General features: G+C 33.9%; 1 protein-coding gene across 20 annotated transcripts in view; it reads right to left on the bottom strand.

Annotated features, from left to right (window-relative positions):
- PHF21A (PHD finger protein 21A) overlaps nt 1-16,782 on the bottom strand; it is a 282,142-nt gene that overhangs the window by 242,352 nt on the left and 23,008 nt on the right. For 17 of the 20 annotated variants that reach the window (XM_037838633.1, XM_037838635.1, XM_037838634.1 and 14 more), the window contains 3 exons: nt 10,085-10,124; nt 8,599-8,710; nt 2,597-2,740 (listed from right to left, as the gene is read on the bottom strand). In XM_037838633.1, the coding sequence (XP_037694561.1) occupies nt 2,597-2,650 (54 nt within the window). In that variant the 5' untranslated portion in view covers nt 2,651-2,740; nt 8,599-8,710; nt 10,085-10,124. The remainder of the gene's footprint in view (nt 1-2,596; nt 2,741-8,598; nt 8,711-10,084; nt 10,125-16,782) is intronic. The other 3 variants (XM_037838639.1, XM_037838642.1, XM_037838641.1) reach the window with 1 other exon arrangement.

The raw sequence follows: 16,782 nt of genomic DNA, 5'->3' as shown, positions 1-16,782 counted from the left end.
TTTTACTATCTGGCCCTTTATAGAAAAAGTTTACCAATCCTGGCTTTATACTATTCTCCATCTCATATGAAGTAAATACTCTGAAAGTTTAAATACAGCTTCCATCAAATCTCCATAAGAACAATTGAAGAAGGGAAGAAAAAGATTATTTCCCCTGAATGATGAGATGTCCATCACAGGCCATTATTATTTAAACATTTATTGAACAACCATGTACATATCACTACTTCCTTATCCACCTCCCTGACCATAAAGAAAACATCAAGAACAAAAATATATCTCCACTACAGCAATACCAGTTAGTTTCATAACACACTTTCTACCCAGCAACCCTTAATTTCGGCCCTAATGATGGTGATTGGGAAATGAGCCAACGGGTAGATATTACCCCATATTTAACCAAATGTACAATCTGGTGTTGACCTCAGCCTAACAGCTAATGCCTACTTCAATGTCATTTCTGGCTTCCCTGAACTTGTCACGATCAATGATCCTGTAGATTACCATTAAATCCAATCAGAATAACAGCATTAATTTTATGAACAAGGCATGTCATTTGGACTTACTGATAATATCTAAATTTTTTTTCAAAAATAGGAAAGTATTCCAGATGTAACTTGAAGTATTTTATGTGCCTTATATGTTAAAATATTATCAATCAATGAACATATAAATGTTTATTATTGCACAAACAAAATACTGTGTAATAATTAAGGATGAATACAAAGCTAGTTAATTTTATGCTGAAAAACAAATAGTTAAACATACAGGGAAACAGACTGACAAATTAATATGAATATTAAGAGTGTGCTGGGATAACTTTATAAAGATTATATATCCCTTTTGAATCAATAAATGCCATTTTAAATTTTAAACTATTTTAAAACAGAAAAAAGACTAGATTTTTCTTAATCGTAAATGTTATAAAATTCTTAAGCTTGAATATAAAATATGAAAGAAAATAAAATTTAAGAACTCTAATTTTTAGTAATTTAATTCAATTTAGGCCATAAGTCTTTCACGAAAGTCTTACTTGGGGCTTGCGCATATCTATCTAGTGAGGACGAATTAAAAGCAAAATGTCAGTCAACTTTGCTATCTTAAACTTTCTTGAGAAGGATAAACTCCAAAAATCACATACAAAATCCATTAAGTTGTCTTTGATCTATACAAATTCAGATGGATTATTTTATCCCAGAAATTCATTCTATGATGGTGATGTTCAACCTTGAACAAAATAGCGAATTTAACTGTTGGTCATTTATAATTCAGCCAAATTGAGTATTCAGTGCACCTCTTCTTTAAAATACTTTCATCTGGGAAAAAGAGAAGCTTGTTTTTTAAACAAATATTTATTCTCCCCAATTAGTACCAGCAGCCCAGTCCAATAAAATAAAATGTACAAAACTTACTATATACTAAACTTGCTAAACTTCTTAAAGAGCCAGAGCAGCAACAGGGATTTAGCATAGGGAGCAAAGGTTGTTTTTTGTTTCAGAGAACCAAAAAAAGGACGAATTAAGGAGTTAATTTTTGCTGTCAATCTACTTTATCTTTAAGACAGTATACTAAATATTTATCACGCATCTCCCAAAAAGTACAATTTAGGGTAGTTTAATACTTCAATGACATACTTAGAAATAATTCTGAACGTCATCTATAGAGACAACGCAAAAATGTAAGTGAATTTGAATCTTTCCTCTATATCTCATCCATCCTAATTCTGGGCAACTTGCAAATCTTGGAGTTCAAAAGCCTAAAATATTCTCCCAATAATTTCAGAAATTAATCTATCATTAGGAGAATACCTAAAATATAGAAATATAGAAAACATCTATACCAAAAAGACAGTTTCCTTCTTCTCCTCCCCACCCCCACACCCAACTGTTGTACATTCAAAAGTAGTCAATTCATGAACATTTATCACTTTTGATTATATATATGTGGGGGGGTGTGTTTAGTCTAAGACTACATTCCAATTAACATCTAGAGAGCATGTAAAACAGTGAACATAATAAACGTTAATGATTTAGTTATTTAAGGATAGCTTTTTGTCATGATTATAGCTTCACATACACAGATATATTTTTTAAAAGGTTTGGTTAGCCTGGGTACCTGAAGTAAAACATAAGAACTGTGAAATTTAAAAACCTGTGAAAGCAATCACATTTTCTTTACTAAGGATAAGAATCAAGGCATAAAATAGAGTCATACAATGAGTAAAAATTTCAGTATGTATGGTAGTCAAGTAAAACATGTCTTGTTATCTAAAACATGCAACTTAATACATGAACTAAGTCCCTCAGATGAACCAAAAACTATAGGAAAAACAATTTTTTTAAAAAAAAACTTTGACGTGAAAAAAATGTTTTCAGTTCTTTTCTCAGGAATATTTGATTAAAGCTCTTAAAAGTAATAATTAAATATGCAGTAATGACAAATTTGTTGAGTATTGATAAAAGGCAAATGACAAGACTCTTGGATAACTGTCTAAAAGACAATTAAAAACTGGACTAAAAATCAGAAATAGGCCTGTTTACTAATCTTGGCCACTACTTAATAACACAATGTGGGAGAAGCCAATAATGCTACATACCTGGTGAACCTGAATTTCCACTTTAAGAGCCTCCTGTAGAGTCTGCAACTCCATCCTCTACCTTCTCCACTTTCTCTTATATCTGCGAATTCTATAGTTCCTTCAGCCTCTGTTTAAAATAACAAACTCCTCTTCTCACTGCAGCTGTAGAGGTCATAAAATGTTTTGGATTATTATGTCGTACATAAAGAAAATATTATGTTAAATAAAATAAATTATATTAATCATAAATAGTTGGCTCTCTAACACAGGGCAAGAAATTTCCCCAACATATTTTTTTTCCAAAATAATTCAGTAACAAAATTTTTTAATTTAATTCTTCAAGCATTCCTCAAAAGAAGAGTTCAAATAACTGAGGGAAAGAAAAAAAAAAAACAGTAGATTTAATCTGATCATGAAAATATCTAAGCACCCACTACGTGTTCAGCACCATGCTACATCCTGAGGATACAGAGCTGAACAAGACCAGCCTAGCAGGGAGGACCACAACCATCCAGGTCATGCTGTCCTTAGAAAGAGACACAGAACAACATGGCCATACATTTTCAAACATCACACAGAGACAACTGGAGAGTTCAAGGTCTCTCAGAGGTAAAAAGAAGTCAGGGCACTTTCATTTGGACAGAATCTATTTTAAAAATGAAGAAACCCAAAACAGAGAAATTCTGGTATAATTCACCAGTTTATACTGAACAAATTAACATTAAACACAGACAAATAAAATATAATGTAATTGTGCTATCCACAAAGTTATCACGTGGATATTATAAAATTTAACTATTGTGCACAACAGGTGAGGTGGTCTCATAACAGAACACACGTTTCAAGCTTTACAATGCACCCCATCTTTCAAGCTTGTCAGTGCATCTCTTTGTGCGTTTAAGTATATTTGGAGATAACGTCAAAAGTCTAAATTTGATGTCCTCTATGAATGCAACACCCAGCCTAACCCTCTTCCCCTCACTTCTACAATTTAAACTAACTCAGAAATAATTTCTCCCTTAATTTTTTTCTTTTTGTTGAATATGGCCTTAGATATGATTACAGGTACTCTTCCAAAACAAGTGTCTGTTTTTGCCAGAATGGATTTAGTCTCTTTTCCTCTTTGTACCTATAAAACTAGCAGTTAGAGCAGCTTCTCAGCATTCTTACAAATCCAGGAAAGGAACACCTTAAACTAATATAACGAAATTCAATATAATGATATGAAAATAATAAAAATTATTTACCTGTGGATAAAGTCCATATTTAACCTGTTTTTTTCTAAAAGTTCTTTGGAAGCTGATTTAACAGAGTTACGATGGAATCATTAACTACAGAATGTATTTTTATGAACATTAAGATTTCATTATATTTACTTAATTGTGCTAGGCTTAAAACATCAGTGGTGATTTCTCCCCGACGACTTACATATTATGTTATGTAATATCAAACTATTCCAATCCGAAAAATAATAAATTCCCAAACTGTAACTCTCCTTCATATTTACATTTGGGGAGGTTAGGAAAGCATTACTGCACAATGATATTGTCAACCATAAGGTTTCATAAAGACAGTAAATTCAAGGGGAGATAATTTGGAAAAGGAGACAAATTTTAATGAAGAAAGTAGAATCCTTCATGGAAAAGAATAGGTGACAAGGAATAAGCCTAGATTTTTAAACTACTTATTTTCTTAAAAATCTTTGGAACTATTATAAGTAAATTACATAAATAAATAAATAAATATCAGAATCATTAAGTTATTGATTTAGATTGTTGCTGTATTTATAAGTTTACTCTACATGCAATAGAGCAAAGTTTAAAACCAGTTACTTTAATTTTAAATACTAAAATAATCTTCCATTCTAAATGTTGATTTAGAATTACAGCTCTTCTTAAAAACAGTACTTGAAATTAATTTTAATTTTTCTAAAATTAGTTGCAAGGTTCTACCAGAAAATGTGTCCAAAAATGATATTTTATAATTTTTGTCAAAATAAGAATCACTTTGAAGTTGTAAGTGTATTTTCAACAGCAAAAGGAACATATTTTATTTCACTGGTAGTAACATAAAACACCCCAGCTAAACTTAACTCACATAAACTTTAGAAATACACAACAGGTTAAAAACATGGAGAACTTACAACATTCATGACAAAGGATTAATATAGTTTATGTAGTTAGAGCTCTTCCAAACTTTAAAAAACTAAAGGCAATTCACAGAAAAAATAGGAATGAACAATGAACAAGAAAAATATTCATCCTCACTAGAGTTATAGAAATGTAAACTTTCAAGTTCTGTTTCTCAAACCGGCAGACATTTGTAAAAACAATCTGTGCTGTCTTGAGTTTGAGTCAGGTAGCACTTTAATAATGTGCTGATGATCTCTGGGTGGTAGCACTAAGGGTTATTTACTTTCTTCTTTGGCGGGGGTGGGTATCAATATTTTCAAAATTTTCTATAGACAATATGCACTTATTTTTAAATAAGAAAAAAAATAACTGCAATGTAGTTATTTTAGATTATTTGTTTTTCTTACTCCTCTGTTTGGACATGGTTTATTAATTTTCTTGGGGTATGGTAGGAACATATTGGAAGCAAGGTAGTTATTTTAGGTTATTTGTTTTCCTTAATCCATTGCTTTGTTTGAAATGTTGTGGGGTTTTTTTGGTTGTTGTTTGCCTGTTTGTTTTTAATTTTTTGATAAACAAAGTTAAAAAATTGAAAAAAAATCAGTAGAAAAATGGGAGTAAAAACTAAATGACAAATAGGGTGGGATGGGGGGATGGTTTGGGTATTCTCTTTTCACTTTTATTTTTTATTCTTATTCTGATTCTTTCTGATGTAAGGAAAATGTTCAGAAATAGATTGTGGTGATGAACGCATAACTATCTGATCATACTGTGAACAGTTGATTGTATACCATGGATGACTGTATGGTTTGTGAATATATTTCAATAAAACTGAATTTAAAAAAAAAAAAAAAACAGAAGTAACTCAGATGAAGTAATAAATAAGAATGATAGAATGTTAATAACTGTTGAAGCAGGGTTATAAGCATATGGAGGTGTGCTATATACTATTCTTTTTACTATGTTTATCTTTGAAATCTTCATAATAAAAAGTTTAGAGATTAAAGAAAAAAAAAATAACTGAGGACTGATAAATAAGTATCAGAAAATTTTATACTGATCAAAGAAAGTGGTCAGAAACAGAAAAAGTAAAATCAGAGTTTAACCTGGAGGTTCCAAATGTTCACAATAAGGAGTCTGCAACTCAGTTAATAAAGAGCTGACAGCTTTCACTTCCTCCATTAGACTGTTGTCTGCTTATTAGAGACACACAAAGGAATGAAGTTTTGTTTGGCAAGGACTCTAAATGCCAATTACTCATTTTATTTCAAAATAAAATCAAAGGGTTAAGAAAGGTAGTAAACAGTATAGAAAAACTTAAGAAGGATTAGAAGATTCACTCAAAATTCATCTTCAAAAAAGGTGGATATCTTTCTGGATAACAATTTTGAGGGATTGGTCTCTGCATAAAGGAACAAATTTATACATATATTTATAGCATACAAAAACAAGACAAGCACGTGCTGAATCCTTTTAAGGCATATTTTGGGGGCTGAGACAACTCATGCAGCCATCATCTGAAGACCAGTTTGGGGGCAGTATATATAGCATCACAGAGATGGCATTATTTGCTAAATCTGCAAAACATGATTATCGTATTATCATATTTTGATCAATTCTAGTAAGTTATAAATAACAAGTTAGTCACTGCAAGGTGAAAATAAACAGACTCACAAAACAGTAACAGACACACTTCATTCAGGTACAATGCCTTTCACCACCCAACAGCTCTAAATAAAACCATCAGAGAGGGCAATTGCCTAGTACAAAATACCAATATCTGGAATCTTCAAAGCTATGTATGTTAAACCACTGGGATAACTAACAGTCTCTTACCTTCAAATAATGAAAAACCAAAGACACAAACAAACAAAAACAACAACAAAAAATGAAAAGAACATTCACTGACCCCCCCCCCCAAAAAAAACAAAAAAAAACCTGAATCCACTTACTTCAGGACCAACTCTCAGCCTCACGGGTTTTTTGTTTGTTTGCTTGCTTGTTTGTTTTTGTTTATAAATCAGGAAAATGGGAACAATCTCATCTACTTCATAAGATGTTATGAAGTTTAAATATGGGAAAGTTTCATGAAAAGCCCTTTGTAAACAGTAAAGTACTATGCTATTCTTAACATAACTATTTTATTCATACACACACACACACACTTAAAAACTTTTTAACAAAACTGCTCATCATAGCACACTGCTGGGAAGACCAAATGCTTTCCTATTTTCGAATTCTCTATGAAAGGGGCTTCTATTTTTCTGAGTATAGTTCTTTTTGGACTTATGTGACCTCTAGGTCTTTTATTATGATTCTAATAACTTGTAGTAAAGCTATAACTCTGAGTTTACTGCCAAGAAAGACTTCCCTCTAATCCCTTTTCCAATCAAAGCTCTACTCATCAACCAACAGTTATTTTAACTAATAGTAAGTCCATGACACTCTGTGCCCCCAGACTGAACTCCCTAAAAACTGGACAGTTCCGTGTTCTCTGTAAAATGTATTTATTTGATGGAAGATTCTTCCTCTTCTATCTATATTGTCAGCACAGTGTTTACAGCAAGTTTAATTAATTTTTTAAAATATGGGTCTACTAAAAAGTAGAAAGTCTTGGCAGATCTATGTATCCTGACTTGTCACCTGCCTAATATCCAAATATCAGGTTTCAGTCTGTGCAAAATACTATTTCCCAACATGTATTTAACATGCTAGGAGATAATTTAAAAGAATATCTTTAACTTTTAACTTAACTAATAGTACTAAAAATTACCAGGGATGCTAAAAATAATAGAAAAATATTTTAATAGTATTTATTGAAAGCTTTAACATTTACTAAAATGAATCAATATAAGTGACAACATAAAAAAACTCAATGTAATGTTTCTTTTTTTATCATTTAGCAAATTTTCAACAAATCTTGATTTATTCTCATGGTGGTATTTTTTTGACAAAGTTCCAGAAGTCAACAGAAAATGCTACTGCACAAAGAGCTTGGCAGCCCCTGACTTCAGAGGCTACCTTTTCAATGGGAATCTGGCAAGGTTACTGTGCTCAAACTCTGGTATTACAGCTACTGACAAAAGTCACCTTAGCTAGTTAGACTGATGTTTTCTAACTATTAAATTAATACACACACGCGCGCACACACATACATATATATAATTAGATTTATGATATCTGAACGTCTGAATGCATTTGAGTACAATATTTATCTTTTTTTCTGTTTTTTTATTGGGGGGTGGGGTTACTCATTTAAAAAAAAAAAGAAAGAAAGAAAACCACCACAGAATACCTCCGTGGGTCATACCACTGCAGCACAGGGCTTTTGTGATGTTTTAGGTCAAGCCAGGGTTACTCCGTAGCACCCCTTCCTTCTCAGTCTGCTGCAATCTCCCCAGACCTCTTGGTACTATCAGTGCTCACCCCAACATACAATTTCTACATCAGCTTCCTGGGGCCCCAGCCTAGGCTGCACACATACAATATTCTACTTCCTGCCTTTCTTCACCAAAATCAAGCATGTCTACTAAAATCATCCCAACCACACCCAACACCAGGGATGAAACAAATTTAGAAATTTACAGAAATTCAGAAAGGAGGAGGCTAGGGAATAGTGTGTAAGACCAAAGTGATAATAAGGCCAAGATTTTAGAACTGGTTGCCACATATACCAGAATGCTACTTAATGATAAAAGACTGTCCAGACCAGCCTGGTCAGACTCTTATAAATATTTATCACACAAAGGATAACATAAGAGGGTGTGATGGTGTCAGCATAATCAATAAATTACTTAATAAAAAGAAGTGGAAGTTATGGGAGACAGATTTCAGATCATTATAAGGAAGAACTAAGGATTAGAGCTGTACAAAAAAGGAATGGGTTACCTTATGAGGTAGTGGGCTCCCTGTCATTAGAAGTATTCAAGAATGCTGCATATCATATCCCCCTCTTGGAGATTCACAATGCACATTAGCATATTAAAGGTTCTGAGAAGTCCTGCAGTAAAGAAACCTGTTTAACTTTGTTTAACCCAGCATGTCCAAATTACTGACCACAGAACCCTTTTCCCACCCTCACCCCACCCCAATAATATTTACTCAGTTTCTGTGAAACTAGAGTTCCTCAGAATACATAAGAGAAAACAGAGAGGTACTTTTTTTTTTTTTAACATATTCCATATGTACCTAAATAACAATCTGTCAGGGATATGGGAAAGGAAATTGCCAAACAGGGTAAAAAGCTGGAAGAAAAGTCTTCCAAGTACCTTTAGTGTGATCTATGATTCGATCATATGATCTATGATTCGATCATATCTCAAAGTAAAAGCTAGTAGGGTCTTGGTCATTTATTTTAAAAGATTCCATGAGAGAAAGGCAAGTAGAAAACGAAGTGGTCAATTGCAAGGTTAACCAGCTCAAATGCCTCTCTTTCATGTTCAGAGCCAATTCCTAAAAGGTGAGAGAGAGACCTCAAGACCACACAAGTTCTTGAAAAGAAGCCTTAAGCAAATATCCTCTCCATCCACCAAGTTAACTACCATTTGAGAGAGAGAATTTTAAAAAAATAAAGGGTAGTCTTGTATTAGTGAACTACCCTATTCCAACCACCTTATTTGAGTTTAATTTTTTCTCCTAATATAACCTATCAAAAAAAGGGTAATATTTTTTGATGCTTAGTCACTAGACTGCCTTATGCAATCTGTGACCTTGAATTAGACAAAGAAATGATTAACTGTGATGATTTATAAGCCATAAAAAAAACTAATAAAGCAGATATTAGTTTTTAAGAAAAAAAAATTTGCTTACATGCCCCACACCCTGGTTAATCTCTCTCTCTTTTTAGCTTTTCCTCTTTGAACGTAATACAAAACAACCCACACTAAAAATGTAATAGCAGACATGAAGCCAATCCAACATCAAGTTTAAGAACATTAACACCTAAGAAGCCCAAATTTCAAAGTCAAGATTTCCACAATTACATCACCCCAGCCATTTTGCACATAATATTAAGACCATCAAATTCAACAGTGTATTAAGTAATACAAAACACAACGGGAACCTTAACTTTTGAATTTCCTGACTTTTCAATTCTCAGCCCTAACCACTGCATTAAGGACATTTTTGGTAAAGAGACCTTTACATTTTAACAGGTTATCAAATGCAGGAACATGCAAGCCTAGCAGTATTATTAGAAACACAATGCATCTGAGATATGGCTATATGAAATTAGACAAAAATTCACTTTCACTCAGTGCAACCAGCAAAGCCTCATTTCTAGGAGAGAGCTTTTTTGTAAAACATCATTTTGAACATTTGAATTATTATTCAGCTGGCATCAGACACACTTTGCCTACCTAGTAAAAATACTTACCAATTTTGGGGAAACTGGCTCTCCTTCAGCTCTCTAGCCCCTATGACAGAAGGGGAAAAGAGAATTAGACTACAAACACAGATTTACAAGGTCATCAAAAGCTGAACATTTCTATCTGATTTTAAGAAGAAAAATCAAAACATACAAACGTCTCCAAAGTTTAAAACCCAAAAGGGGAAAAAAAAAATAGGTAGTTATTACAGCAAGGAAAGAACTCAAGGGCCATTCAATTTCTATTCTTCCACTGTTTTTTCAAGACAAGGAAAACTAAAGTAGCTAATGTTTCCCTTTTCTAAGAGACAAAGAAATGAAACGCACTTCATCTAAATTACGCTAACATCAGCCCCTTAGTTTGGTCCACTTTTTTTAATTAATCTTAATTAATCTTCAATTAATCTTAAAATGAATTTGCCTTATGTATAAGATTTAAAAATTCACAGCATTTTATAATAACATATGGACAGAATTTTAACTAAACTTTTCACTCACATTCTTAAAGACCTATCACGTTTCGACTGTAAACCACATTCACAAAAGTGACTTCCCCTGTGCCACATACCTAAGCAATGACAGAGCCAGAAAGAAAATCAAAGTTCGGGGATGCCTGATACAATGTTCAGTGATGCTTTTATCAATTGGGTTTTTTAGTACTATGAAGACAAACTAAACGGCACCAAGTTGACTTCCAAGTCAGAAAAGTCAAGTTAGACCATACTGTGTTATATTTAATTCTGCCCCCAAAATTCTTTTCTAATAAAGTAAATAAAAATTAGGAAACACAAAAATTTTCCTCTAATATTTTAGTTGTAAATCATTTAAATTCCACCTGACATGCTCTATACGTTTGAGAGCAGAAACTTCCTTTTGCCTTAAACATAGTATGTTTGTTGACTGATGTTACTCCAGTACTGTCTCATTTCCCCGGGAGATGTTTCAAAAACTCTTCATGTCACCCAAATTATAAATCTTTGTTAACAGTATGCAGTCATACCAAACATACAGAATAACAATTTAAAAGGGCCCCAGTTCATGCAGTTCACATTAATTTCCAAAGGAAATTAAATTTGCTGTTCTATCTTGTGTTTTCTTCAGCAACAGTCCTTTTTAAAGTTCTCAGGTCCATATAAATGACGATTTTAATTACCAAGATTAGAATAACTGCCAATCAAAAGAAAACTCATACAACAATCTGTAGAACAATGTGGTTATTAAAAAGTGGATTCTTAACATTACAGATACCTACAGGGCTCTGTTATCACTCAAAAGAGGCCCAGAATATTGCCACGAACACAGTAAATGCTCAATAAAAGTGTGTTAAATGAACAAATTGATTGAGTGGACACTTAAACTGTCTGTTTCAGGTTAATCTTCCTTATCAGGCCTTTGTTGTAAGCTCTTTCAGGCTGGGGACAATTTCTCATGCATCGAACTCCCAGAATATTATTTATTAAATGAATGACTTTCTAAAACTGTTTTTACCCAAACTGTTGATTAGGAAGTAAAATATTAGTTTTTAAAAATTTAATGAAAAGGAAAGACTGATAAATTGAACTAAATTAAAATCACAAACTAAAAACTTCTGTTCACAAAAAAACAAAAACAAACAAACAAAAAAAACAACCAAAAAAAACACCACCATTAACAGAGTGAAAAGGCAAGGCACAGAATTGAAGAACATAACTGCAACACATATAATCAACAAAGGCTTGTACACAGAATATATAAAATATGTTGAAACCCCAAGAAATCAGGATGGGATTGGAATTTTAACTGCAACTTATACAGCATTTGAGAAAGCAGAATCACAAACTCTTCTGAAAAGTCAGGTGCAGTAAAAAGGAAACACAATGTATATACACCTTATCTCCAGTATATTTTCTCCAAAAACCAGTAGCAGAGCCAATCCCAAACTGATGAAGAATTTTACCATGATATCATGGAACTGGTCATGAAACTGCCTGCAAGGATTACAGAAATCACATAGGAAATCAAAGCTTGAGAGGTTAAGTGACTTCCCTCAAGGTCACACAGCTAGTTGGTAGCAAAGCTGGAGAGCTTACAGACCCTGAGATTCCTTTGGCTGAGTTCACCTTTCCACTAGACCCCTCTTAACCAGCTGCAACTACAAACTACAATAAATAGTGGTGAAATATTTTTGGAAAAGTCTTCATATAAAGTTTCAAAGAAAAAAAATCATATAAGTAAGCTGTCTAGAACAGGTTTTAAAAGCTGAGATCCTTTATACCTAAGGAATCCCCATGAATAGGCTTCAGAAGGGTCTGTGAACTCATAATACTATATGCTTATGTGTATGAGCATAGGTACAGTTATCTGGGAATAGGGTCCAAAGCTCTAATCAGATTCACAAAGATGTTCAGATGCCCCCCAAAAAAGAATAAATTATTTTTAGATTAGTGATTCTTAAATACTGTGCATCAGAACTACCAAAATGTTTCTTCTAAAGACAAACTATTAATTGGCTACTTTTTGGAAAATGATAAAAAACAAAAGCAAATATTTTACTTCCATAACTTAAGACTGAGAAGTAAAAGTAAGATTTATATGTAAATCAGTACTTGTTTACACTACCCATATGGAGAAAGGATTTGAATCTGAAATGCAAGTTTTATTTGCTCATGTTGCGTTAACTGAAAGTCCATTTAATTTGATTCTCACATACATCTCACCCTTGTAGCTAAGGTAGTTCAAAATTTTAACCATATTTGCTTGAATTTTTACAATATGGATTTGTTCTTGAAAAATACATTCAAAACACGAGTTGCAGTAAATGAAATTATTTTTGCTTTTAGAGATATTATCTTGCTAACATAACCTCACACAAATTTTTGCCAACTGGAAATTGTTCACCTCTCCAGAACTTCACAGGCAGCTGCTTTAATTAGAGCTGATAAAAAAATGAATCTGTTCAATTTCTGATATGGTTGCAAAATTTAAAATATTATAAATAAATCAAAGGTGATTAATAGCCACTTCTTAAGTAAAGTATCTAAAACTTTTGTATATTAAGAATACATATTAAGCAATAAACAAGATTTGCAGAGAAAAAAGTTCAACACTAGACCATGTCTTAAATAAGGCTAAAGTTTAAACAATTAAGTTTATAGCCTGTGCTCAATCATAAATTTTGGTAAGGGACTAGAATAGCACAGATAATTGTCATTCAAAGACACTTCAAAATGTCACCTTATCCAGAAGATTCAATCTCCTTTTCCCCAACTAAGCCAAGCTGACTATAGTTCAATAAACTTTTATATACAATAAGTTTTACTGTTTTTTATCTGCCCCTCCTAACTTCTAACTAAAAGCATAATAACTTTGACAGAAGGACAAATATTGTATGATTTCACTGATATACACTAACTATAATGAGCAAACACTGAGAATAGAATTTGAGAGCATAGGTTATCAGGGGATACAAATGGGTAGAGATTGGGCCATCGACTGTTAAGGAGTACAGAATGTTCAATAACGCTCATTGTAAAGGTTCCTAGATTGTAAACTCCTACAGCACTCACATCTATTCCTGAGTTTTAACTATTATTTCTAAATTCTGAGAAGCTGTGCTCTTTGTGTATAACCTGGTAGTTCCCTGGAACTCTAGGTATCTGTGTGACACCTGAGACTGAGAGTTAGAGCTTTGCAGCTCTGAAAGTCAGCATTACTCCATACAGCAACTGTTAAAGAAGGTGAAAAAGATCTCAGACTTCAGTTAGAGATATGAATGAAATGGATGTGGTTAGGACTAAGGTAAATCAGAATAAAGGGTAAAGGATGATATTGTCTGTATTTTAAAACTTCAACTTCTGTATGAGACCAAAGGAAGAGATGTTATTTGGTCCAAAATTTAAATTTTTTGTAGCATACTATCTAATTTAACCCATCTAGTCAGTTTATTTAAACAACCTAATTACATGGAACCTAGAATAGGGAATGAGATCTTGTTATTCTGTACAGGTTAACGTAATAACCTGATACATTCTAGAGCATTCTGAGCAGAAAATATAAAAGTATTTGCAAAGTTCTCTTCAGGAACTGGAGGAAAATGTGGAACTATTAAACTTCCCCACCTGAGGAATTCTTTATATTCTCTCAAGCATTAGGGACTCCGGACTTAATAAGCCAAGCCCTCGATCTTGAGGCTTGCCCAGAAGAAACTTATCTCTGCAATGACGAAGCTAAGCCTACTTATAATTATGCCTAAGAGTCACCCCCAGAGAACCTCTTTTGTTGCTCAGATGTGGCCTCTCTCTCTAAGCCAACTCTACAAATAAACTCACTACCCTCCCCTCAACATGGGACATGACTCCCAGGGGTGTAAGTCTCCCTGGCAACGTGGGACATGACTCCCACAGATGAGCCTGGCCCTAGCATCATGGGATTGAGAATGCCTTCTTGACCACAAGAGGGAAAAGAAATGGAACAAACTGCTCTAAGAGATTTCAAACAGAGTCAAGAGGTCATTCTGGAGCTTGTTCTTATGCAAGCTTCAGCCAGATACTGCAAATTGCCACAGTATGCCAAGCCCCAACCAACAGTATTCCTGAAAACCCTAAGGAATACCCTGGGCTCTATCTAAGACTATAAATGTTTTACCTAATAAGTTTATTTTTTCAGTAACTTAGGGTCTCCAGACTGTTCCATCACCAGTTAAGCCCTGAAACCCAGAGGTACCAGTCTCTCCAAGAACATCAACCAGTTTCATTCCTCTGCTCATAATGTCAACACCCCTTTACATCACAAAGAAACTGAAATGGTCATTGCCCAGATATTCCTGAAGATTGAGAGAACTATTAAATGAGATGGTGGAGGTATAACTGAGAAATGAGGATTTAACAAATGATTATGACTACTAACTCATTATATAGATATTTCTTTTTAGTTTCTAGTGTATTAGAATAGCTAGAAGGAAATACCAGAAATTGTTGAGCAGTAATCCAGTAGCCCTGACCTTTGATAATGATTGTACAACCATGTAACGCAAAAAAAAAAAAAAAGTCAGTTGCCCATGTTTGCACGGATCTACTTCTAGATGCTTTAGTCTGTTTCACTAATCTATATATCTATCTCTGACAATATTACACTGTCTTAGTTAACCTACCTTTACTGTAAGTCTTAAAATTGGGTAGAGTACAATACTTTGGTGGGGTGGGGCATGATAAAGGATATGTGATGTTTGTGGTTTTATTTCTTTTTCTGGAGTAATGTAAATGTTCTGAAATTGATCATGGTGATGAATGCACAACTGGTGATGATACTGTGAACTACTGATTGTATACTTGAGATGGATTGTATGATATGTGAATATATCTCAATAAAATTACATTTAAAAAACAGCACAGGAAAAGTTGAAAGAAAAAAAGCATAATGTTAGTTTGAAATAAATTTAAATGCAGATAAGTGGTTAGAAGAAAAAGCAGAATCCTACTTACTTAGATGTCTAGGGCCCAGCATCATAATTATTCCCTTTTGCCCTGATCCCTCTTACCCTCTCAAGGACATTACTCTAGCACTTCTCCCACTGTTTCATGAAGCATCAATTTTTCCCTTATTACTGGATCATTTTGTTTCTCCCATGACTCCTTATTCTCCTCTAGTTATTGTCCCATGTCTATGTTCTCACTTACAGAAAAACTCTCTGGAAGAGTTAACCATACTCACTGTCTCTAATTCTTCTCCTCCCGCTCTCCCACTCCATTAGGGTTTTTGCCTCCATTCATTCTTGTCAAGATGACCAATGATCTCTGTGTTGCTACACCCAGTAGTAAAGTCTGTCTTTATTTCCATTTCCATGTTTGATTGGCATTATTTACCCAAACAAACCTCCCCTTCTTGTAAATCCTTCTTCCCTTGACTCCCAAGACACCACACTCTCTAGATTTGCCTTCTAATCTCTTTGGCCATTTTTCTCACTTTCTTTTATTGGTTCCTCCTCATTTCCAAGACCTCATAAAGTTGAACTCTTCTCAGAACTCTTCCCCCTAAGTGATCTCACCCAGTCTCATGGCTATAAAAGGACCTATACAGTAATGACTCTCAATTTTTTATCTCCAGCCCAGACTTTTCCCCTGAATTCCAAGCTTATAAACCCAACTGCCCATTCAACACTGCCACATGGTTGTCAAAGAGGTATCTCAAGCTTAACACGTCCAAAACTAAACTTCTGATAACCTATCCCCCAACCTCCTCCTCATAGTCATCTTCAACTCAACTGTTTCCTCAGTCCAAAAACTTTGAAGTCATCATTGACTTTCCCCCCACAAACACATCCAATCAACAACACACCATGTTGCCTCTACCTTCAAAATATACTGACTTCAATCACTTCTCTCAACGTCATTAACACCATCATGGTCCAAGTCACCATCATCTTTCACCTAGATTATTGAATTAGCCTAACTGGATTCCCTGCTTCTACCCTTGCCCTGTAACAGTCTACTCTCTCAGCAAAGTGATCTTTTTAAAATCTGAGACAGATCTTGTTACTCCTCTGCTCAAACTCCTCCAATGATTTCCCCTCATACTGAAAGAAAAAGCTAAAGACTTTCACAATGGCCTCAAAGGATCTAAATGATTTGAGCCCCTATTATTCTCACACTTCATTTCCTTCCTTCTCCCCATCGCTCACTGTGTTGTGTTCCACCCACAGTGGACTCTTTCCTCTACCTCAAACACTACAA

This window comes from Choloepus didactylus, chromosome 6 (genome assembly GCF_015220235.1).
Source record: "Choloepus didactylus isolate mChoDid1 chromosome 6, mChoDid1.pri, whole genome shotgun sequence".
NCBI lineage: Eukaryota > Metazoa > Chordata > Mammalia > Pilosa > Megalonychidae > Choloepus > Choloepus didactylus.
Note: the sequence above shows the minus strand (reverse complement) of the source record. Positions and strands in the feature narration are given on the sequence as shown.